General features: G+C 40.5%; 1 protein-coding gene across 19 annotated transcripts in view; it reads right to left on the reverse strand.

Annotated features, from left to right (window-relative positions):
- Positions 1–24911, reverse strand: part of NFASC (neurofascin) — a 269129-nt gene that overhangs the window by 79959 nt on the left and 164259 nt on the right. For all 19 annotated transcript variants that reach the window (XM_068269594.1, XM_068269595.1, XM_068269606.1 and 16 more), the window contains 7 exons: positions 20954–21065; positions 17084–17268; positions 14798–14929; positions 11715–11858; positions 11319–11430; positions 10717–10883; positions 9708–9855 (listed from right to left, as the gene is read on the reverse strand). In XM_068269594.1, coding sequence (XP_068125695.1) covers positions 9708–9855; positions 10717–10883; positions 11319–11430; positions 11715–11858; positions 14798–14929; positions 17084–17268; positions 20954–21065 — 1000 coding nt within the window. The remainder of the gene's footprint in view (positions 1–9707; positions 9856–10716; positions 10884–11318; positions 11431–11714; positions 11859–14797; positions 14930–17083; positions 17269–20953; positions 21066–24911) is intronic.

Genomic DNA, 24911 nt, shown 5'->3' on the forward strand with positions numbered 1-24911 from the left:
GCTGATCCCTCTCCTCCTGGCATAAAGGTCCTGCCTCCCAGCGTAGCTCTCCATCTGTGTGCACTAGAAGGCTCAGACAAACCAGACACATGCTGCTGTGCGGAAACTGCCGGTCTGAACGCGGAGACAGCCGCCCCGCCGCCAGACTGCGCGGCGGCATCTCCGCAATCCTTTACAACATGCTTACGGACACAAGTGATTCCAAAGCCTTCCGAGGACACATGAAGGTGTATTCAACCAGTTGGTCGAATAGCTGTAACAGCGGTGACAGTGCTGGAACGAGGGGACAGGGAAGGCTCAATAGGATCCAGAGCCTTTCTGTGATGATCCGCTTAGCTGCCTGCACAGGCAGGCAGCTTTTTGATCACTGTTCAGGTCTGCATTCTGCAGGTCTCTGGAAGAGAGACCTTTTGTCAGTTTTGCAGCTTGCTGCTGCTGAGGAATTTGCATACGTTTGTCATGCAAATTGCCTAGCCACATCCTCTGGAGGTTTGTACTATAAATACCATGTGATATCACAGACCTGGGCTGGTCATAAGGGTTAGTCCTGTGAAACACTCCTGGAGTGTCAGCCTTGCTCATTGTTTAAAGATTAGCTTAGAGTAATTCCTGGGACTGCGCTAGGCAGGTTCCCTAGTGCAGTTAGGATTGCATATCTGTTTGTTTGTCTGTTGCGATTGTCCTGTCCCAGCGGTGGTCGACAGGAAATCATTCTGTGTGTCTGGGTGCTAACCGGAACAGCGATTGTTACTGGTAGCCCCTTCTGATCTGTCTTGCCTGGATCGCACTCGCCTTGCGCTAGTGCTGTGGATCCTTCTGGTCTGCAACTCTCTTGCTGTACTTGGATCGCACTTGCTCTGGCGGAAAGAGCAGTGGATCCAGCTCGCTCTGTTTCTTTTTTTTTTTTTTTTTTTTTTTTTTTTTTTTTTTTTTTTTTTCTTTGCAAACAGTCAGCAACTCAACAAAAGCCATGTCCCAACCTGTTAACTTGGCTTCATCAGAGACCTCCTATAGTTGGGAGTAATTTGCATCATAGTTTGCGTTATTTATCTTTATTATATGATAAGACAAAAATAAAAAAAAACAAATACTAAATCCTCAGATTCCAATCCCACCCTCCCTCTACCGTCCCAAGTCCTTTCTAGGCCCCCCCTCCACTTCCTATCTATACCTCATTACTGGCTACAAGGGCCTATTGCTTCCTTTACCATAACAAATAAATTCATAAGGCGGTAGATAACTTCCACCCCTTCTTTCACCTCCCACTTCATTCCTCTTAACACCTCCATTCATCCCTTTACTCATACATTCCCCCCATCCAACCATCCATTCATTCCGAGACTGGCCTCTTCCACCATTAATTTCAAGTTATGACCTACTATTCCATAATGTGCACATTTCTCTCCCTATTCTACAGGTAGGTTGTGTTCTATCTTCTACTTCCTCTGCCACCTCATTGTCTATTCCGTCCTCTAAAATTGTTGTCATCTCAGTTACCCATTCCTGAACAGATGGTGCTCCTTGTGTTTTCCATAATTTTATAATAAGTTTCCTCGCAATCGCTGTTCCTAAGATCAACAGTGACTCCCACACCTGACCCAATCCCTGAGTCACATCCAGTACACCAAACAGGGCCCCCATAATATCGATAGTTAATTGCTTCGTAAACTTAGTTTTTAAAAAACATTCTACTTCCACCCAAAACTTCCTCACTATAGGACACTCCCACATCATATGTACCAAAGTACCACATTGATTTCTACACTTCCAACATGTATCATTTGCTATTAGGCCACTACTTGCCATCCTTACTGGTGTAAAATACCATCTTGTTATGAGTTTGTATTGTATTAATTGAATACTTGTATCCGAAATAATCCAAATTGAATGGAAGATCTTATCCCATAACCTCTTATCCAGTTTTAAGCCCACCTCTTTTTCCCATTTGGCCACATATGCGGGCAATGACCTATGTGAGAACTCATCTAATAAATTATTGATCTTTGATAGTGCCTTTGATGGTCTGAATTTACTCAAAAACCACTGTTCATATGTGTTTATATCGTGCCTTAACGTTACATTTTTCCTTATATACCCTCTCCAGAAACTACTGAGTTGTACTTTGCTAAAGGTTGTTAACTCCCCTCTATCCAAGACCGATATGATATTTGGTTTTTTACAACCCATGATGTGGATAAGTCTCGTATCTGTATCTAATTTATTGGCTCTACACCAAGCTCTATCTCTGGCTGGAGCAAAATCTGGGTCAGCTGCGAGAGTCACCATTGGAGAGGAACCTTCAGTTAAGTTCCATTGCTTAATTATCCCAGAAAAAATTTCTAATGACGGAGTCAGCAATGGGTGCGGAGTGGATAGAACAGCTCGTTTAATTTTTTGTGGTACCCATGATTCAAATGACTCACGGTGCAGATCGTCTCCCTCCAGTCTTACCCAAGTTCTACTATTATCATCAATTCTCAATTCCAATACCCGTAGTAAGTGAACCCCCACATAATATCTATATATATCCGGAGCAGCCAAACCCCCGTACTTCTTTCCTCTCGAGATCATGGAGTACGACAATCTACGCCGTGTCCTGGACCAAATGAATTTTTGTAATATGGCACCACATTCCTTAAACCACCTACCCGGGAGGGATATAGGCACACACTGCAATCGGAACAGTATCTTAGGTAGAATCATCATTTTAATAATCGCAATTCTTCCCAATATATTAAAAATTGAGCGGTCCCAGTTTTGTAATGTCCCTTTACTTTCCCTCAAAATATTCCCATAGTTACAGTTGTACAGATCCTGCGAGTGTGCGCATACATTCACCCCCAGGTATCTGATCGATTTTTTTTCCCATTGGAACCCGGAGTACTCCTTAATAGCTTCTTTTGTCTGTGACGAACAGCCCAGATCTAAAACATATGTTTTTTGTCGATTTAGTTTGTAGTTAGTTTCTTTACTATATTCGGAAAATAAGTTCAGACATTTTTCCAATGAGTTTCTAGGCTCAGACAGAGTTAAGAGTATGTCGTCCGCGTAAGCTATTATCTTAACCTCTTCATTTCCCACTTTAATTCCTTTTATCTGAGAGTCCAATTGTATGTTCCTGATTAATGATTCCAGACAGAGATTGAACAGCACCGGGGAGAGGGGACAGCCCTGTCGCACCCCGTTTGTTATCCCAAATGGTTCTGAGATATAACCATTTACTTTTATTCTGGCTGATTGATTACTATATAATTGAGCTATTCTAGATATAAATAATGGCCCTAGACCAATCTTCTTTAATGTGTTTATCAAAAAGGACCTTGACACTCTATCAAATGCTTTCTCTGCATCTATTGCTACAAGTATTGCTTCTTTTTTACTGGTTCTAAATCTATGTGCGACATCAATGGCTGTATAAATGTTGTCTTTCATATGCTTATTTTTCCTAAATCCTGACTGTTGTTCCCCCAGGACCAACTCCGCCGCCTCTTCCAATCTATTTGTTAATATCTTAGAGTAGATCTTAATATCACAGTTAATGATGGAAATCGGGCGAAAGTCTGAACAATTCAAGAGTGATTTGCCCTCCTTTGGTATTAAAGAGATTATGGCTTCGTTAGTTCTTTCAGAAAATAGCATCTCGCAATCATCTTCATTAACCATTGCACAAAAGAAAGGAGCCAAGGACTCTGAAAATTGTTCAAAGAATTCCAGTGGGAATCCGTCTTGCCCCGGGCATTTCCCCTTAGCAGAGGACTTAATTGCTCTCAGAAATTCTTCTTTCTCTATTGGGGCCTCTAGTGACTCTTTTAGCTCTTTAGTGATATGTGGTATGTCAGTTTTATCTAAAAAAGGACACTCATTTTCTGTTCCCAGACTACTGTTTAGATTATATAGCTTTTGATAATAATGTACAAATGCTGTACCTATCCTTTGCGTTAAAATTTGAAGATCACCACTCTCATCCTCTATTTTTTCAATAAACACTATGCTTTTTTCTTTTTTTAATAAGGATGCCATAATTTTTCCTGATCTATTCCTTCCAATTCGGTATTTTCTCCTAATATCTTTATAATATTTTAGGCATTGATCATCTAATAACTTATTAATCTGAGTTCTGATAGTATTCCATTTTGACCAGACAGGTTCTCCCGGACTTTGTTTAAGAATTCTCTCCAATTTACTATACTCCTCCAATAACTTATTAAGCTCACTTTTTTTTTCTCTTGTTTTCCTTGAGTTTATTTTAATAAATATGCCTCTTAATACGCATTTTAGTGTGTCCCATAGTAACCTATGTGATATATTGGGGGAGCAATTAAATTCAAAAAACTCTTTTATAGCATCATGGATCTCTCCTATAACCTCTTTATCCTTTAGTAATTCTGTCTGTAAACGCCAGCTTTTAGGGCTGTGAATTTCACTAAAACCGTTTATGGACAGTCTCACTGGGGCGTGGTCTGAAAAGGATCTATTACCAATACTTATGTCTACTATGTCTTGGAGTTGGTCCTGGGGGATCAAAAAATAGTCAAGTCGCGAGAACATATTATGCGTTTCAGAGTAATAGGTATAATCCTTAATTCCCAGATTAAATATACGCCAGGCATCAACCAACTTATGGGATTTTATTAAATCCAGGCATACATCCTTCTCTTTTTTTGAAATATTCCCACCCCCCCCAGTGCTGTCCACACCCATATCCATAGCCATATTAAAGTCGCCTCCTATAATTATTTTCCCTTTTCCCCTCTGTTTTACTACACCCAAAATTTTTTTTATAAATTTAGTTTGTCCTTTATTCGGGGCATAAATATTGGCCAATGTCACTGTATGACCTTCGATTTTACCCAATACTATCAGATATCTAGCTTCCCCATCTTTATATATCTCCTCTGTCATAAAATTTAATTTCTTATGGAAGATAATCGAGACTCCTCTACTTTTTTTAACTGGATTTGCATTGTTTATGCAGGTCGTGTATTTTTTATTTAATAGGGATGGGATCTTCCCTTCTCTAAAATGTGTCTCTTGTAAGAAGCCTATATCAATATTGTTTCTATTTAATTCTTCTAAAATTCTATTCCTCTTTAATGGTGAGTTTGCGCCTCTCACATTCAGTGTTTCAATTCTTAGAACATTCATTTTTATTTATTATAGAAAAATTAGAGATCGGTGAGATAGGGGCCAGACCCACTTCATACATACTACCCATTCATTCCTCATGCAGCCAACAGCAAAGTCATTATCAAATGGTCGACCACACCAGATTTCTTTAAGTGGTCGACGTGTGTCTCTTAGACACTCTTGCCCACGCATTGATCTTACAGATCTCAATGCGTTGGCGATAGCTAGGATTGGTACTACCATGGAATGGCGGGGATCTCCTACTATACGCTCTTAGAGCGAGAAGAGAGAGAGAGAGAGAGAGAGAGAGAGAGAGAGAGAGAGAGAGAGAGAGAGAGAAGCAGGGCAAGGAGACTCCTATTTACCAATCAATTTTTAATCAAGATAAGTTCTGTGGTCTCTCCCAACCCTCTATTTTTACATTGTTTAATCCTAAAAAAGATAGTACTTCAGCTATCGGGTCACCATCTTGGATAGAAAAACTTTTTCCATCTACGGTGATAAAAATTGATAGGGGGAAGCCCCATCTATAGCGACCTCCCTTTTGTTTTACAGCCTCTAGAATGGGCTTTAATAACCGTCTTCTTTGGATTGTTCGTATTGAATTATCATGGAACAGTTCAATATTGTATCCTTGGTACTGCAGCCGCCCCTTGATCCTGGCGGTATTCATCAATTGCTCTTTTTTCTTAAAAAAATGTATTCTGCATAATACATCAAAACTTCTCCCTGTACTGATAATTCTCTCCTTTCCTACCCGATGCACTCTGTCGAGTTCAATAACTGCCGGGGTTTTTTCTCCCAGAATCTCTGCAAACATGTTCTGCACAGTAACATGTAGGTCCTGAGGGGGAACTGTTGCTGGAATTCCCCTGATCTTGATGTTATTCCGTCTCCCCCTATTTTCCAAATCATCCACTTTACAACTTAAGGCCCATAACTGTTGTTCTTGTGCCAGTAATCTTTCTGACAAACGTTTAGTATCTGGGCCTAGTAATTCCACCTCTTTTTCTAAGGCCTCCATTCTCTCTGTTATTCCTGCAATCGCTTCCTTAATTGGTCTCATTTCTTCGACCACTGCTTCCTTAATGGCTGTCTGTACCGTTTCCACCATTGTTGATTGTATCCCTATTGAGAATTCTTTTAGAATTTCTCTCATTTTTATTTCCGAGATTCCTTCAACCTTTTTTACTTCTTCTATTGTACTAATCTTTTCCTGTTTTGTCTGCTTCTTGTTCGGGGTTTGTGTTTCAACTGCTTGTATTTCCTTCTTCTCCATGCCTCTTGGGCTAAGGGCCTTGCATGCTTCATTCAATCTTCTAATATGGGTATTAATCTCCTTTGGTGTAACCACACCATGTGTCCCTATCACTAAGCGGGGGGAAGATGTAGTTGCTCTAGGAGGTGTAACTGCTTGTTTCATCTGTTTGAGTTGATCATTGTTCTGAGGGCTTGAACTGAACCCAAAATCATTTAGGTCCCTTTCCTGCTGATTGGCTCTCGTTCTGCTTTTAACTACTTTTGCCATACTAGAACTTATGTATCTCAATGACAATTCCGCCTCACCCGGTAATTACTACGTCCTCCTCCCACTCCGTTGGTATTTTCAGTCTTAGATTTTAGGTCTCCTTGAAGTAAAGATTTGATAATGAGGCTATTTTAGATCACAGAATCCGTGGTCGAAGGCGGGGGACTACCACAGTCAATAATTTGTTCTTCTTATATCCAAATGGGGGGTACAGTAAATTATTGAGCAATAGTAATAAGTAATAGCAGTAGGAAGTGATGTTACCCTAAGAGGGTAAGTATATCAGCCTGAATGTTATTGACTGTATTATAAAATACTTATGACATAAATCTGGCAGTTGTTATTGTTACTCCCTCCTAGTGATTCCCCACAATATGGTTGTACGTTTTGGCTTCTTATCTGAGGAAAGCCCTTCCTCTCTCTCTCACCCCCCCCCCCCCACCACCACCTTCCCCTCCACCGAGTAGCTAAATTAAGTCTCCAATGCTTCAGGAGATGGATAGGGCAGAGCAATAGGTAATGATAATAATAAAAAGTGTTAGGTAGATATAGGTATTATATAGTGCTACTGGGAGGGAGAAAAAGAAAAAAAATATATGGAGATGATGTTTCTGTTGTTTCTGTTTATAAATATCTGTTAATATTCAAATCAGAATTTTTAATTTCTCAAATCCAGCGATATACGCCACAGCACTACCAACTCACTACCAACTCACACCTACTCACATCCACCAGCCAATATATATCTGACCCGCCAATATAAGTTACAAATCAGGCAGTGCCGTGTTACACCACACTACACCGTATTACCCTGAGATGCCACATGAGTGTATAAGAGCACATAAAGCATATAGGGGTACATAAGGGGTACATAAAAATATAGAAAAACACCCCATAAGAGTCTTAGAAGGAGGAGGGAACAAACCAGAACAGAAAAAAAAAAAAAAAAAAAAAAAAAAAAATACTTGGATCGCACTCGCTCTGGCGGAAAGAGCAGTGGATCGTATCTCTCACTTATTCCTGTTTTCGTGTATCTGTCTTGTCTGCTACGAACGCTTGCTGGAGGCTCGGTGAGGTAACCGTTAAGCAAGCGCTCGCGTCCTCTGTTTCATGTTTGTCTGTCGGTGGTTAGTTAGGCGTGCTTGTCTCTGTTGTGCTTATCACGCGGAGACCATGCAGAAAACGCGTTTGCTGATGCGAATGAGTGCGGTGTTCGCGTTTAGTTAGCGTTTGTTATTTTCCTTATCTTCTCATTGTATGATTTGCTGTGCCTTTGCTACTCTCGTGCTCTGCCTTGCTGTAGCCTTGTGTCATCTCTGGCAATCGCCTCTCTCGCGATTGCGTTCCTACTTCATATCTGCTGTTGTGTGTGCACCGTCGCGGGTTGGCGACTAGATTGGGGCACATACATACATTCTATCCCTGTGCTCATTCTCTTTCGCAATCGCTTCTCTTGCGATTGCGTTCTCACTTGGTTTCCTCTGTTGTGTGTCCGCCGTCGCAGGTTGGCGGCTAGATTGGTGGACATACATACATTCCTCATCTGTGCTCATTCGGTCTTGTGTCGCTGTTAGCAACCTCCATCTCTGGCGATTGCCTTCTCACTTTATCTTCCTAGTTGTGTGTTCATCGTCGCAGGGTGGCGACTAGATTGGTGGACACACATACCCTCTGTCGCTTTGATCTATCTCTTTCAGGGCTATCTTGCCCTGTGTTTCTTCCCTTCGTGCAATTCCTGTCTGGCGTCTGTGGCAGGGCAGTGGAGCTGTTCCTCTGCACTCCACAGCTCCACCTGCCGACAGGAATTTTCCTCTACAGGTGCATTGCACCTTTTGCTGGGTTCCCTCAAATTATACGCTTGTGGAGGATTTCCGCAGTGTCAGCGCACGTCTTGTGCGCTGATCACGGAGAGAATTCCACAATCGTTACACTTTCCTCTCCATAGGTAAATATCTGACTTTTTTTGTTCTCACTTCAGTTTTACTTTAATCACCTCCTGACCGCCTAAGGCCCATCGGCGTTGGGATCGTGGCAGGCACAGGACCTCCTAACGCTGATTGGCGTCATCGCGGCCCTCGCAAGATTAGCAGGGAACAAGCTTTCGCTCAGGCGCACGCTCCCTGCAGGGGACACAGGGGGCCTCTGCAATCAGCCTGCCAGCCGCAATTGGAGCTGGCAGCCTGGTTAAACAGAAAACAAAGGTAAAATATATGTGTACAGCGATGCGATCTAGCGCAGTGCTGTACAGAGGCCATTCATATCACTTAACTGTCCCTCTGATGAGCTCACAATCTAATGCAATGCATACGCTGATGCTTATGCATGTATAATGTAGTGTATGTATCGCAGTCTAGGGACAATTTGGGGGGTGGAGGGGGGAAAATTGAGATAGGGATTAAAATATATATATATATATATATATATATATATATATATATATATAATTTTTCACACACAAAAAAAAACAAACTAAAGTTTGCAGCAGCAATCAGAGACCACCAAAGGATAGCTCTATTAGGGGGAAGTAAAGGAGGTGAAATTAATTTGGGTGGTAAGTTGTATGACTGTGCAATGAATTGTTAAAGCTATGCAGTGCTGAATTGTAAAAAAAAATGTCCACTAGGAGAGTGTATATTTATATTTACCTTTGTGTAAAAGTGTGCTAGGTATATGCACTCTCCATGGTGCTGATTCCAGATGCTTACACTTGACCACTTTTTCTGCTTGCAAAGCATCGCCTTCAAGAACTTATTGCTTGCTTCCCATCTAATTTATCCCACCCCTTGGCCAGCACAGTTTTAAGTAGATAGTTAATGTCATACACTCCAACTGTCAGTGGTTTTAATGCACTGGCCAATAATCTCTTTTTGGTGCAGTGTTCTGGTTCCAATTCCATTGGACTTATTTATTTTTGCTTCAGAAACAGTAGAGTAACCCTAGATCAAGAGCTCAAACCCTGTTTTTCAAGACGTTTGTCATGCTCAAAGAACTGTATTGTGCGCTCCTTTTAACAATTTTTTAACCATATAATGCATGAAGAGTTCACACAAACCTGCTGCCTATGTACAACTGAGTGTCATCTTTCATCCATGTGACTATTAGTCTAAGTGTTGGATCACTCCTAACACGACAGTCTAGCCGTACTGTGGAGCCCCGCGTAGCAACCTGATTATCTGGACCCTTCACAATACGAGTTGGCTCTAGAAAGAAATACAAGTAAGTGAACCCAAACCAATATCCTCAGAATTTTGGTGGATTTCAATAAACATTTAAACATAAAGACAAAAATAGAGAAGGTTTAAAATGCAACAACAGTGGATGGATAGGTTTGCAGTCATAAGGTGAATATATGGGGTGATTCTTATCTTGAAATTTGAAAACTTTCTTAGGATACATCACATTATTGTAATGTATTCAATAGCGTATTAGTAAGTGGCAAAGTTAACAGGCACTGTAATTTATTAATATAGTGCAGTCTGAAAAAATAAAAATAAAATCTAATGCACCTACACATAGGCAGACTGGCTACATAGACTTCGACTTCACAGCTGCAGGCAGCTGGCTCTGCCACAGGTTCAGTTTTCCAAGCTCATAGCATGTTTAACAACTGTTGGTGTCCCAACATATGCTGACAGTGGTAATTATGGAGAATGACAGAGCTGATACAGGATCCACATGCATATACTGGTGCGGCCATGAAACAACTGTAAATCCCATCCTTCTGGATGTCAGTTCAGTCAGTCAGTAAAAAGTCTGTACAAATGTGTTTAGTTAGTGGTGTGTTTTCATATAGGATGTACAAGTATTTTCTCAACATGGTATTATAAAGTGAGGTAAGACAGTCTTCGCATCAATAAACATCCACATCCAGTATAACAAAGTACCTGCTTGGGTCACTTCTCTGTAGTTATCAAATCAAGCAAGTGCTTTTTTACAGCTGGATATTTAAAAGGGTGAAGATTGTTTTATACCAATTTATAATAAAGTACAGGCAACCGGATGAAAAAAATATATACTTTTTTTTTTTTTTGCAAAAATATACTTCCCATCACGGATCCCACCTTTCACTTCCAGTCTCACAGTGTTGTCAGCACTACCAAGGATGTTTGTGGCAACACAAGTATATTTGCCTTGATCCTCCTTCCGCACAATATTAATCTCCAGTGTACCGTTTTCATGGACCCGGTAATTCCCGCCATCCAGTTTACTGCTCTGTCCATTCTTAAACCTGCATGTCCATTGAAAAAGATAATGTGAAACATCTGAAATTGCACACCCAAATGTACATTTATGCCAAGCATAGTCCTATTAACTTGCATTGTATTAGGGCCCATTTCCACTAGTGCGGCGTGCATCTCGTAGATGCACACCGGCACTGAGCAGGTGGGTGGGATCGCAGGCGAATCCCATGAGCCGTGCCATGCACGGCCATGGGATTCGAGGCCTCCGCCGCAAATTCTGCGGGGGGGTTCCGTCCGAATCGCTCCCGCAAGTGATTCCGCCGCGGCCCCGTCATCCCCTATGGCAGAGTTTCCCCGTGCGAATCGTGTGCGGGGAAACTCTGCAGAATCGCCGGCGAAATCGTCGTAGTGGAAACGGACCCTTAGAAGATACACAACCAGAACAGACATTATATTCCTGATGCCTGCAGCACAAATCTTACCAGCGAAGTGTGGGTATGGGAGATCCAAAGAAGGGACAGTCCAATTGAGTTTTATTATATTCAATGACTCTGATAAGCTGGTTACGAGGACCCAACATTCGTGATGGAACATCTAGAAAACGAAACAAACAAACAAACCGAAAGCTGCTTACTAACTTACCAAATTGACCTATTCTCGCATGCAAATTGTGAATGTGCAAAAACGTGTTTGCCACACACGTGATGAACCTCAATAGAGAATTCGCAAATTTGCGTTCGTGTTTTCAAATGCATGAAAAAAACTCATATCTTGCACAATAAATTTGCATATCTTGCATTTCCATCGACTTTCATGAGCAGTGGTAAAAAAAAAAAACAAAAAACAAACAAAATGCATATGAATGCTAATGCTCTTACCAAGTATGCTGACAAAAGCATTGGCCAAGAGATAGCCATGGGCATTGGAAGCGTTGCATTGAAATACCGCACTGTTACCACTCTGAACATCTCGAAAAATGAGGGTGTCACCAGCCACTTCGAAATTTGGATTTGGAACAGATGCTATAGAAAAAAACGTAAAATAGTTTGAATTTAGTGAAAAATGTAATTACCATGTACACATTATGTAAATATTTTGCACACTTTCAGTTGCAACTTTTTATTATCCTGATAGTTATGTAAGTATAATGGTTCCCAGCATGTACAGCCAAGATACAGGTCTTTCCTGAACCACCTTTCCTTTCCTATATGGTCATATGCACAGCCTCATAAGGACAAGGCATTATACTGTAGTGGTGTTATACTAGTAACTGATAACACTAGAGGCGCACAACAAGGTTATATATCCTCTATAAATAGAGAAAGAATGAGTTTTTGGAAGTATAAAGTACTTTTCATGGTTTACCACCACTTACTCAGGTCAGTGCCAGCTATTCTGACACCTAAAAACATTAATTTTAATATATACAGGCCAAGCTTTCAATATCATTTATGTACTCCAGTGATCTCTAGCCCCAGAGGACCTTAGCAAATCAGGCTGTATGCATAGTCTACTGAATTCTAGCATCTATAAAACTACACAAGCTTCTCATTTCTGTTAAGCCTGTGAGTGGTGAGCTATATGAAGATACCCAGTGATGTTATTATTGTAGTATTCATAAAACCACTTTGTAGTAGTTTTTCAAAATGCAAAAAAGCTTCCTCCTTCTGAAGTAAATGAAATGCAGTGTTTAGAAGGAAATGAAATTTCCCAAATTGTGAATAACTTTTTAATTCCCCCAAAACTGTAGCATTGTGACCATTGGATCTTCCCCACCCGCTATGATGCTGAAAGAGTTATTTACAGACTAAGGGCCTGTACACACTGAAAAACGCAGGCAAAAACGCAAGCGCATGCGTTTTTAAAATAGCAAGTGCATGTAGTTTTAAAAACGCATCGTATGCGTTTTTAAAAACGCATGCGCTTTTGCCTGCGTTTTTGATGCGTTTGCGTTTTTCTTGTAATTGCTGATTGGCTAAAGAATCCTTTGTTTTTTTTCTAGTTTACATTTCAACAGGAATCAGGAGATTGCAGAGTCTTCTGGGATACTGACTTCTGAAAAACGCAGGCAAAAACGCAAGCGCATGCGTTTTTAATGCGTTTTTCATGCGCTTTGCTTAAAAAAGCGCAGCAGGCACTGCGTTTGCGTTTTTCTAAAAACGCATCGCACCAGTGTGTACAAGTCATCACGATTTTCATTCTTTTTCAAAAGACCTTGCGTTTTTAAAAACGCATGCGTTTTTAAAAACGCAACGCAAGCGCAGCAGTGTGTACAGGCCCTAAACTGGAAAAAGGACCACTATTTTGTATAGTATTATGAACATTCAGTGAAAGGTTAATGGGAACGTCTGGTGGATGAAGTTCAGGGGACGAATTCCAGGGACCGTAAAGAAAAAAACAGAGAACACCAGGAGCGCCAATACAGTGTAGTACACTATACACAATATAGTGTAGTGCAGGTAATGAGATACAAGGTCAAAACAAATGCTACTTACAAAGCTGGGCTGCCACAGGCAACCACAGTAACAGGCATGTGGAGGGTTCCGTCTCCACACAGATGAGAACCTTCTTTCCGATATGGTAGTACACAATCCAACAACAAATGTTGGATATGATATCACGGGGGTGGAACTTAGCATGGTGGGAAGAGGTGCCCCAAAATATGCCCAAAAACAAAAAAAGTAAAATGAAACAGTCCTACCCCAACAAGAAACAGGTTAAGAGATCAATTCATCAATCACCAAAGAAAAAATACACTCTTCACGGCCTCACCTGCCTCTTCAGCCAACAGGTACTGTGCCTACCTATGTGTGTGTACCTATAAGCCTGATGAGGCGGGTGGGATCCATAAAACACATTGTCCTTTTGGTGTTGAAAGGATTGATTCTCTCTCAACCTCCTTCTGGTTGGTGTAGACTGTTTCGTTGGACTGTGTTTGGCTTTTTCATGTATATTTTTGGGAAGCCTCCTCCTACACTATATTCATTGATGTGTGGCATTAAAGCAACGGCTATAAGTTCAAGTAGAATTAAAGGCAATTAAATCAATTTGTTATACCGAAAATTATCTGTAGAAAAAATGTATAATGCTTGAGCTTTTTAAAATGACACTATTTTGCAGATATTTTTCATAAACCTGTTTGGATATATGGGGATTGGCACAGATTAACCATCTTAGCGGTATGGACGAGCTCAGCTCGTCCATCACCGCCGATGGCTGCCGCTCAGGCCCTGCTGGGCCGATTTTGATGAAATAAAGATGAGCACACGCAGCCGGCACTTTGCCAGCTGCGTGTGCTACCTGATCGCCGCCGCTCTGCGGCAATCCGCCGCGTGCAGCGGCGAAAGAGGGTCCCCCCAGCCGCCCGAGCCCTGCGCAGCTGGAACAAATAGTTCCGGCCAGCGCTAAGGGCTGGATCGGAGGCGGCTGACGTCAGGACGTCGGCTGACGTCCATGACGTCACTCCGCTCGTCGCCATGGTGACGAGGAAAGCCAAACAAGGAAGGCTGCTCATTGCAGCCTTCCTTGTTACTTCTGATTGCCGGAGGCGATCAGAAGAATGCGTCGGGAGCGCCCTCTAGTGGGCTTTCATGCAGCCAACTTTCAGTTGGCTGCATGAAATCTTTTTTTTTAATTAAAAAAAAAACCCTCCCGCAGCCACCCTGGCGATCTTAATAGAACGTCAGGGTGGTTAATAATCCCAGTCTTTTTAGCTCTGGAATGAAGTACAGTGCATTTATAAGTGAGCCTGCACATACACATACTATACACCTATATCTTTATGTAGGTCAGTAATAATTAATGCACTACTTCTAAATAGGATTCCATACAGCTTGCACTGCAGTAATATGAAAAATATATGCTAAGAACTACAAGAGGGAATAAAAATGAAGTGCAATCCCTCCAATATAAATCAAAATGTGTTGCTCATTCCTTTGCAAATCTGTCCATTACATTATACCTGAGATGGCTTCTCCATTCATCAGCCACTGAATGGAGGGCTTGGGGATGCCACTGGCTCGACAAATCAGCTGCCCGTTTTCCGCTGGGGCTAAAATCAGATTTTTTGGTTCATCCAACCAGTAAGGAGCCGCTATGGTAACAAAACAAAATCTGAGTAAATTACTGGTGCATGCTTTTATTAATTTATATTTTAGTAAACATCAAGTTAAAACCAGAAGTACGTGTCATGAAATCAGTCATATTCACTGACGTAACCACTGAAGTTGCTCTCTAATTATAATAATAATAATCCGAACATTTGTATAGCGTTTTTCTCCTGTCGGACTCAAAGCGCTCAAGAGCTGCAGCCACTGGGACGCGCTCAGGAGGCCACCCTGCAGTGTTAAGGAGTCTTGCCTTGAACTCCTTACTGAATAGGTACTTGACCTAGCCAGGATTTGAACCCTGGTCTCCCATGTCAAAGACAGAGCCCTTAACCAGTACACTATCCAGCCACTACTAATTAAAGTACATCTGATGAGTAGTGTTGGTGTTCAAGTTCAGAACATCTTTCCAAATTCACCCACACTGAACCTGTGGACAGGGGAGTTCATTTACTTGCACCTTACAGTGCATTTCAAGTGACTCCATACTTCTTCCTTCCAAAGCCTGAAAAGGATGAAGTATCAAAGTCACGTGAAACGCGTCATGAAGCGCTAGTAAGTGAGCGCCCCCTAAACCCGTCCACAGGTTCAGTGCTGAATGGTGCTGAAATGTAGTGTCCCACCAGCTTCTCTGTTTTCATTAACAAATATGATCCGAATAATCTGATCAAAAATACAATTGTTTACTAAAACTGTACTATTAATGGGCACCGTTAGTCCCTGATTTACTAATATTGAAGAACACTAAAGAGCCTGTTCAATCCAGCAATTCTGGACTGGATTTGTTTAAAAACTGCTATAGTGTGAAAAAAATATAAATCCCTCACCTGGATCATATCAAAACATACTGCTGATTCCTGAGACATCAGTGAAATAACAGACATACAATTTCAGTTGCATGCACAAAGACACGTTGGGAAGTATAAATGAAACTATCAATACCCCAAAATGAACTGAGAATATACATGAAAATGGTGTGAAACTAGGGACTGTGGGACTGAGTCATCATGTCAGGTGCAAAAAAAACTATTGTGCAGCAGCCAAGGGCAACCAATCAGAATCCTTGTTTCATGCAACAAATAAATGTAATATGGCTGGTTGTTCTATTTTCTCAACATTATTATAGCACATACCCCTTTCAGAAAGAATGGCTTTGCAGAGTATCCCCTATTGTGCATAAGATCATCTCAAGTAACCCTTGACAAATACACATTTGTTAGAAGTATTCCTTCTTTTGTGTATAACATGCTTTTCAAACTCACCTTCATGTATTTAATTTAGTAAAATCCTTATCCAGGTTTATTTACATTGATTTGTCAGTTTTCTTTAAATCCTGAAACTCACTGTAATAGACTGACTATAAAAAGGTGGCAGTAACTCCAGGCTTACATATACTACACATTGAGAACCTAGGTTCTCACATAGCAACACTTCTTTTTCCAGTTTTTATTGATAAATCAGTCCCAGTTTTCTATATTTAACCTTAAAGAGAATCTGTACTCTAAAATTCTTACAACAAAAAGCATACCATTCTATTCCTTATTTTCTCCTGTGCCCCTATGTGCTGTTTCTGCCACTCTCTGCTGCAAACCTGGCTTGTAATTGCCAGTTTTAGGCAGTGTTTACAAACAAACTAACCAGCTTGTGATGGGCTTACATAAGCAGAGTGTGTGAGTCATACAGAGCCTGCAGGGGACCTGGAGAGGGTGTGTATAGCTTCTATCCAATCACAAGCAGCCCTGCACATTCCAGTCTGACTGCCTCAGCACGACAGAGCCGACAGAGGAGAGAAGATTAGATCATATAACAGAGATAATACAGTCACTGTGCAAGTAAGAAAGGCTGCAGTAAGCCAGACCACATTAGAACAGGCATAGGAACTTATAGGATAGAAGAAATAAGGATGAAAATTTTTTTACAAAGTCTCTTTAATAACCCTCACACAAAATGATGCTTTCCACAAGAATTAGCTTTGTGTTTAATTTTTTCAACTGCAACCAGTCAGAATTCAGCTTACTAACATCAGATCACTAGGAGAGTTTCAATGGGCTACTCTTGACAAATGTTTTATTTTCTATCTTATTAAATAAGCTGAAAGTGAGATGACTTCTATAAACTTCAAATGTCATGTTGGCTTTTACCTTTGACACGGACAGAGATGGTGTGCCTTATGCTTCCCATCTTGTTTGATGCCTGGCAGAAATACTCCCCGCTGTCTTCCTCTGATACTGGTGAAATGCGCAGAGTCTTGTTGTAATTTTCAAACTTCAACTTGCGGCTGGGAAGGTCTCCTCCCTTCTTATACCACATAATATCTGGAGTTGGACTGAAATAAGAAAAAAAATAAAAATCCCTTTCTGTTTTCTGGCTTGCCAATCTACTTTTCAAACATGGTTATTGGCAGCTACCAACAGATTCCAACATACCACTGTGTGCTGCAGAAGCCCCTAACACACCAGTTTAAACTGTATTTCCATAGAACTCGGATCCCCAAGTGACTATACTCATGCCTGATAGTAGGTCACTCAAACATTGAATCTCAAGCTGGGGGCGGGGGCTTACCTACAAATAACTAGGACATGGCCTAGTTGTGAGTATATTTTGAAGGGTCTAACAGGAACCTGTGCTTTGGAACTGGTAACCAGTAGTTACAACTGACATCTTATTAAAATTGTTTTTAAGGCATTTTTTCCCCATAGATTCTCTTGAGATTTATCCTGAAGTATCTTCACTATCACTAAAATATTTTGCACAATTTTGTATACCTAAAAGAAGTAACTCTTGGGTGGCTAATCTTAATACAAACAGGGCTGGGTGCAACTTCACTAGAGCAGAAAGCTAAGCACTAAAAACTAAAAAATAATGTTCATAATCCTGTTGGATTGCAAGAACTGCTTAGCCACACTTGTCTGAATCATGGGCATGTTTCTGCACTATGGGAAACGTGAACCCCAACATGTAATTAAAGCCAATGGGCTGCTCAAAAATTAAACATTTATTTTTTTGCTTTCTTCTGTGTTTTTACTTTCTTCACGATAAGGATACATGTTAGAATTCGTTTTCCATATATCGTACACATTTCTGCACTCCCCTCCTCTGCTTTGCAAACGTGGCTTCCCCTTTACCAGAGCCTTGTTGTTTTTCATTAAGCCCTATCCAGAAGGTAGTTACTTACAGTGTTGCCTGAAAGTTTATGAAACCTTTGAAATTGTCTTTATTTTCTATAATTTTTAATATATATGTGACCTAACAAAACATTGTTCAGCAAATTAATCCAGACTTTTATATTTGGTTTTGTATTCACTAAAAAAAAGATCCAATAACATCTGCCTATGATCTATAATTTGAATGTGAGTTCAATGTATTGTGTTTTCAATCAATGAGATGACAATCAGGTGTGCATCTTATATAAAGAACAGCAGTCCAGCAACGCCTGACAATACGTACATTTGTGTATGTGAGTCATGCCTCAAACAAAATTGAAATCTGAGGACCTCCCCAAAAGAGTTGTTAATGCCCATAAAACAGAAAAAGGTTACAAGACTATCGCTAAAGAATTTGGATTTCACCAATTAATACACAGACTGTGTACAGATAGAAGAAATTCTACACTATTGCTTCCCTACCATACAATAGTGGTCAACCACTAAAAATAACTCCAACTGCAAGTCGTGCAATAGTGCAAGGGATTATAAAGGAATATGTAATGTTCCTTTATAAAGGAACAAGTAATGTCTAAGCAACTGAAGGCCTATTTCACATGATGATATCCAAAAGTCCATCATCAGGAGAACAATGAACAGCAATGGTGTCTATAGCAAGGCAGCATGGAGAAAGACACTGTTTTCATAAAAAATATTGCTGACCCTCTACAGTTTTCTAAAAAAATAATGTGGACAATCCAAAAGGATACCAGAAGAATGCTTTGTGGACAGATGAAGCCAAAACCCAACATTTTGGCTAAATGAGGAACATTACATAATGAGAAAAAAGCACGATATTCATACATAAGAACCGTATCCCAACTGTGAAACATGGTGGGGGGTGTATTTTGGTTTGGGTTTGCTTTGGTGTGTCAGGGCCTGAATGGTTTGCCATCATTGAGGGAACAAGGAATTCTAAAGGAAAACATCAAGACATATATCAATGAACTGAATCTCAATGGACAAGGGGTCAGGCAACAAGACAACAATCTGAATAGCCAAGTCAAAGTTCTGAACTTAATCCAATTGAAATGTTGTGGAAAGACCTAAAGCAAACAGTTCATGTGAGGAAACCCATCACCTCCAAGATCTTAAGCTGTTCTGTATGGAGGAACGGGGTAAAATTCCTCAAAGTCGATGAACCACAAAGTTGCAGTTATTGATGCACAAGGGGGTCTCACCAAATATCGGGTTCATGATTCATTCAATTACTTCTGCCATGCACACACATTACTGGATCTTTTTTTTTTAAATACATGACCATCTGTCTAACAAGGTTTTCTTCAACAACTTTTAGGACTAATTTAAACAACACATGGGGCCATATCCTATTCAAGGTGATAAGTAGCTTGCAGATGCGAGCTACTTATCACCTTGCCATCGCGCGAGGATTACCGGCAAATCTTACTGTCCATATCCTTCGCGCGATGGCCGATCGTTAGGGAGCATTACTCAGGCGAAAGCCTGAGCGATGCTCCCTTTTACCGAGCGATGGGGAGTGAGGTTTACGCTGTGGTGCTGTCCATCAGCACCACAGCCTCACTCCCCACACATGTGCACTCGCCCGCCGAACATCGCCGACATCTTCCGCCGCAGCATCTGGGGGTCTCCTTTAATAAGGAGACCCCCAGAGCTCCCCGTCGGGTCGCCGCACAGTTTAGAAGCCCCCGCGCAGCTCTGCAAAGGCTCCCCGTCATACGCCTCTCGCCGCAAAATCCGTCACGTAATTACAGTGTATCTAACACTGTAATTACTGTCCGCATAGAAGGAGCCCGGGCAAAGCATCTTTGAATCTGCAGCTGGGCTCCCCATTGGTCCGCTGTCTGAGCCATTTTATTGGAGACATTTTATTGGAGACATGATAAGGGTAATTGGATTCCGTGGTAAGAACTCGCTGGGCGATTATATCGCCCAAGCGAGTTCTTTTCCGCCTGGGGGGGTCTAAAGTTTAATTAGATTAGGCGATGCCCCCATCGCCTAAGTTAAGAACTCGCCAGTGCTTAGTGCTGGCGAGTTCAGCAATAGAATATGGCCCATGATGTTTTATGTCACATTCATATAAAATATAGAATATTTTAAAGGGTTCACACATTTTCAAGCACTACTGTTTCTAAGCTAACACTGAGGAGATGAAAAGTTTAATCTTTTCTCTTATTTGTTCTATTCAGACAAGAGCCATGAGTAAATCAGGGTCATGCCAGAAAGTACAGGATAGGATACATATTTGGTTATCTCTGAGCTACACTTTTATAATGTAATGCAAAACATGTGTAATAATATCAGGCCACTGCATTTTATTCTGGCCACATTGGAAGCGGTTCTGTCCTATTACTGAGACTATAACATTTCGTTAAATAATAGGGTCACTAGTGATAGATTACGAGGAAGCAAATATAAGAAAAGACATCTGTAGAAGAACTTGAAGACAAGTTTGTTATGAAAATGTAATATTTTCTCCAAATGGTTATGCTATTAGTTATACTTTAAATGCTAGGATTCATTGTATAGTGCCACTCTGCATAACCAAATATGAAACACCACTGAAGATGTTCCTTTTTAGTTTTGGATGGACATGGAATAGTCATAATTTATGAAAGGTTTTAATTGCTGTCAGTGCCCCCATTAAGAGTTTTGACACATTTCCCGCTCAAGGTGGCCTAATCACTATAATTAGAAAATGCACAATCTTTTAAATAAAAACAGTGGCAACATTAAAAACCTTGCGATGTGCTAATTTGTTCCCATACTACTAAAATAAAACTAAAATAAAAAAAATGTGCATGAATCTAAAGACCAGTCAGTACTTACACTCCAGAGGCAATGCATTCCAGGAGCAAGTCCTCATCTCGGAGTACCAGCTTGGTACTAGAGGTCCCTGTAGGCAGCTGGAATGTTGGTGTCCTCTCTGCCACGCCACGAGCTGGAAGGAGAACATTAACACAATCCTAGATGTCAGCTGTGCTACAGCTGGATAATTTTGCAAAACAATAATTAATCAATACACATTCACTGATTATTACATGTTTAGGCATAATCTAATGAACATGAATGTTCAGCTTACAGTACTTGACTGCATATTCATGTCTGTGGTAGTAAAGAGAGTTAAGGTGAGATACCGAATGGTGGCCTGCTTGCAAGGAATGATAGCCTGCTTCAAGGAAAGCAATAGCATCTATACAGAAAAGTCAGATCTTGATAGTTTTTCACCAATGAACATAATCAGTTCAGTGTCAAAAGATGCCTATATATGACTACTTTCCAATCTGACCAAAAATAGGCACATTGGACAATGATTGTCTGAGTTCTGCAGACACATCAAAGCAAACCTGTCAAAAATATGGGAGAAATAGAAATGAGGTTATGGTATATTCTGTGAAAACATGTCAAAAGTAGTAGTTCTAGTGGTTTACCAATTCGTGGTTACGGTTTCTCTTTAAGGACACCACTTTTGATACTGGAGATGGGGTTATGAAATGAGTATCATCTGTTGAATAAAAATTTGACTTCGCAACCACTCATAGTGGCATTCTTTGTTGAAATGGTAAGTCCACTCTTACCTCTATTTTTTTTCTGTTGTTTTTACATTTTTACTTCTTGTTGGTTTCTATAGTTTGAGTGATGTAATTGAAGCATCATTCAGGTTCCCACAGAGACAGTTATTTTTTTTTATAAATAAACTGTTCTGGATTTATTTAAAAAGAAAATCTTGCTGCGGCTGCTGCATGCAACTTAACCACTTCTTGAAATGTATGCAGTATATCCCCGCAGGACTTCATCTAAGCCCCAGGGGCATAGATATTTGCCTCTGCTTCTCTATGCGTGCCACGGGCGCGCGAACGTGACCCACGGTACAGCTGAGATTGGTAAATGGGAAAATATGTTCCCAGAGCCAATCCGTAGTGCTGTAGGGCCTAAATCATGAATGATCAGGGCTGTGATGAACAGCACCGATCATTCAATGAGAGCATGTGAAAAAAAAAACACTTACTTTGTTTTGTTGTTCTGCTTAGAATGCTTTAGCTGCATCCTGGGCCAATCAAAAAAGCCAGTTCTGTCAGCAGCTGCCTATATTTCCCTCTCTACAATGCACAGATTCTTGTAAAGCATAGAAATCATCTTAGAGAGAATTTTTCTGTTCTCCATGGTAGCTTAGAACTTAATGCTTTAGTGGGATAATTTATTACATGAAGAAGAGTGGTTCTAAAAGTGGGCTTTCTGTAGGTGATATTTTAAAGATGTTACATTATCGGAATTACTGTACTTAGGTTTGGTTCAGACGGACGCTTGCGGAGCGTTTACCACAAGCGTTTGGAACGTCGTGGTAAACGCTCCCATTCAAGTGAACGGGAGCGTTTACACCGAGCTTTTGCGTGCTTTTACCCGAACGCGGCGTTCAGGTCCCAATTTTCGTTCGCGTTCGAGCTGCCCCTGGAAGCGACATGTAGCTTCCAGGGAGCGGCCAACCGCGACAGCTAATGTTCCCCTAGGGGAAAAAAAAAACGCGACCGCATCGGAACGCGACCGAAGGCTACTGAAAGCCTGACCGCGCAGCCACCGCAACGCCCCCAGACGTGACGCCACGCAGACGTCCATCTGAACCAGCCCTTACTTGTATTTCAGAAGATATATTGAAAATCTATGTAGTGGTCCACTTGCAATGGTGCTCACCTTCATTCTGCTTCAAACTGCAGAAACTGTTCTGTAAAAAGCTGCCCCTCCTCATAAGTAAGTCATTATTGCTAAGATTATATGGCCCATCAAAGCTAATGGTTAGAAGTAATTAGAAAAATTCTCCTAATATGTAAATCTTCACTGAAATCAAAACTTTTAGCTGCTGGTTAAATAACTAATTGACGACACTGATCAGAAACTGTTAGCTCTTACTGGCTCAATTTCTTTTGGGATAGAAATGTGCATGATAACTCTGTATGTCAATAAACCTGTTTGTCTATACCACCAGATCAACCAGTTAGGATTCATCTCTTCCCTAAGACACGACACTTCCCTGGAAGATGCAAGCGGCTATCCCACTTCTGCTTCCGTTTTCTTTGTCCCTATTAATCAGCCTTAAGGTGGCCACACACGGTACAACAAAATGATCTGATATTACGGCAATTAAATAAAAACAATTGGATCTCCAGAAAAAATCAAAAGCTTTTTTTTCATTCGACTGAAAAATCTGATCGGATTTCCCGTTTTCTTCGATTTTTATCGATCCGGAATGCCAGATATTTTTCTTCAATCCTTCTACAGATTGTATGGTGTGTGTTAGATTGTCAATTTATTAATATACACACCCTAGCAATTTTGTCAGCGTTTCCAATCATTTTTAGCATAATTGGGGAAAAACTGAATATATGTGTGTGGTACATTGGTCATATTTTTGAAATGTTACAATCAGTCAGAAAAATTGATTGCAATTCTTAAATTGAACAGATATTTTAAAAAAAATGTATGGTGTGTGGCCACCTTAAGACTGTCTGGAACATTGCCATCTCTGGAAATTCTTGAGTTTGTAAATTCACTGGGAAAATCCTATAACAAGCATTATTTTATTAAATCATTCAAAAATAGTAGCACTATGGGAGTCATCTGTCAGATACCCTTGTAAATGTGCTCGTTAGTTTTATATGGGCAATACAAATCAGACTTTTAAAAACATGCAGCTTCACAAATATAAAAATCTGTCCCCATGAGGATGCACTGCCTCCAGTACAGCAGTAGTGATGTAACTGAATATTATAACAGTGTGAATTTTCATACGGAACACAAAAGCAAATCAAGGAGATTTTGATCAAAAAGCACTTTGAAAAGAGGACATGCAGATTTATGATTTAAATACACTTGCTCCTTAGGGCCTAAACTATTAATTAAAAAGTCAACCTTTTCATAATTAGACCCTATCCTGCTGCCAGTGTTCATCCCTAGAACATTTGCATTTTGTGGTTAGATTTTTTTGCTTGATGAATAAGAGTTGATTAATAAAAAATACTGGATGGCTTACTGAATTTTAGCACAGTAATTGTTCTGTATTTTTAGTTATTTATTTTGTTGGATGGGATTTTCCTTTTAATATTGCATAGTGGACTGACTTAAAAGAGTGAAGTCAAAAGAAAATACATGACTTTTTTAGTCCTAAGGTTTTGCGTCTCAGGACACTTAAAGCAAAAGACAGACATCTCACAGCTGAGGCTTTAATCAAGTGTTAATGAACTATGAAACAGTTCTAGGGGAGCAACATCAGTAATTGAGATACTTAAAAAAGAAAGAAGAGGTCTGGGGATCCTGGAAGAACAACTCTAAAGTGTTCTAGCAACAAACCCATGTCAGTGCATCCATGCATCCATAAAATATTTATGTATTTTGTGTCATTAAGTATATACAAATGTCAGTGCAAGCTATTAGTTTATAACATCCACTGTCAATGGGTTAGGAGTCTGATAAAAGTCCAACCCTAAAAATAAAGCATCCTCACTGTGCCAAGCTATTGCTCAAAAACTCCCAAGAACGTTGTCACTAGGCATGATGCTTGGGGACGACCTAAGTACCATGCCCAGTGTGCAGTGTGTGCATATACATTTTAAATTTTTTTTAGTTAAGCTGCCTCAATGATGTTGGGGTGTACGGCACATGATTAATTATGATATATTATCATTGTTATTACATTTCAATAATGAATTATGAAATGATGGTGACATTTGCCTAACGAACTCATTGTCTAGTAAGAGCCGGGTCAAGCTTGAGAGACCAAGAGTCCAGTAGTGTG

This window comes from Hyperolius riggenbachi, chromosome 2, assembly GCF_040937935.1.
Source record: "Hyperolius riggenbachi isolate aHypRig1 chromosome 2, aHypRig1.pri, whole genome shotgun sequence".
NCBI lineage: Eukaryota > Metazoa > Chordata > Amphibia > Anura > Hyperoliidae > Hyperolius > Hyperolius riggenbachi.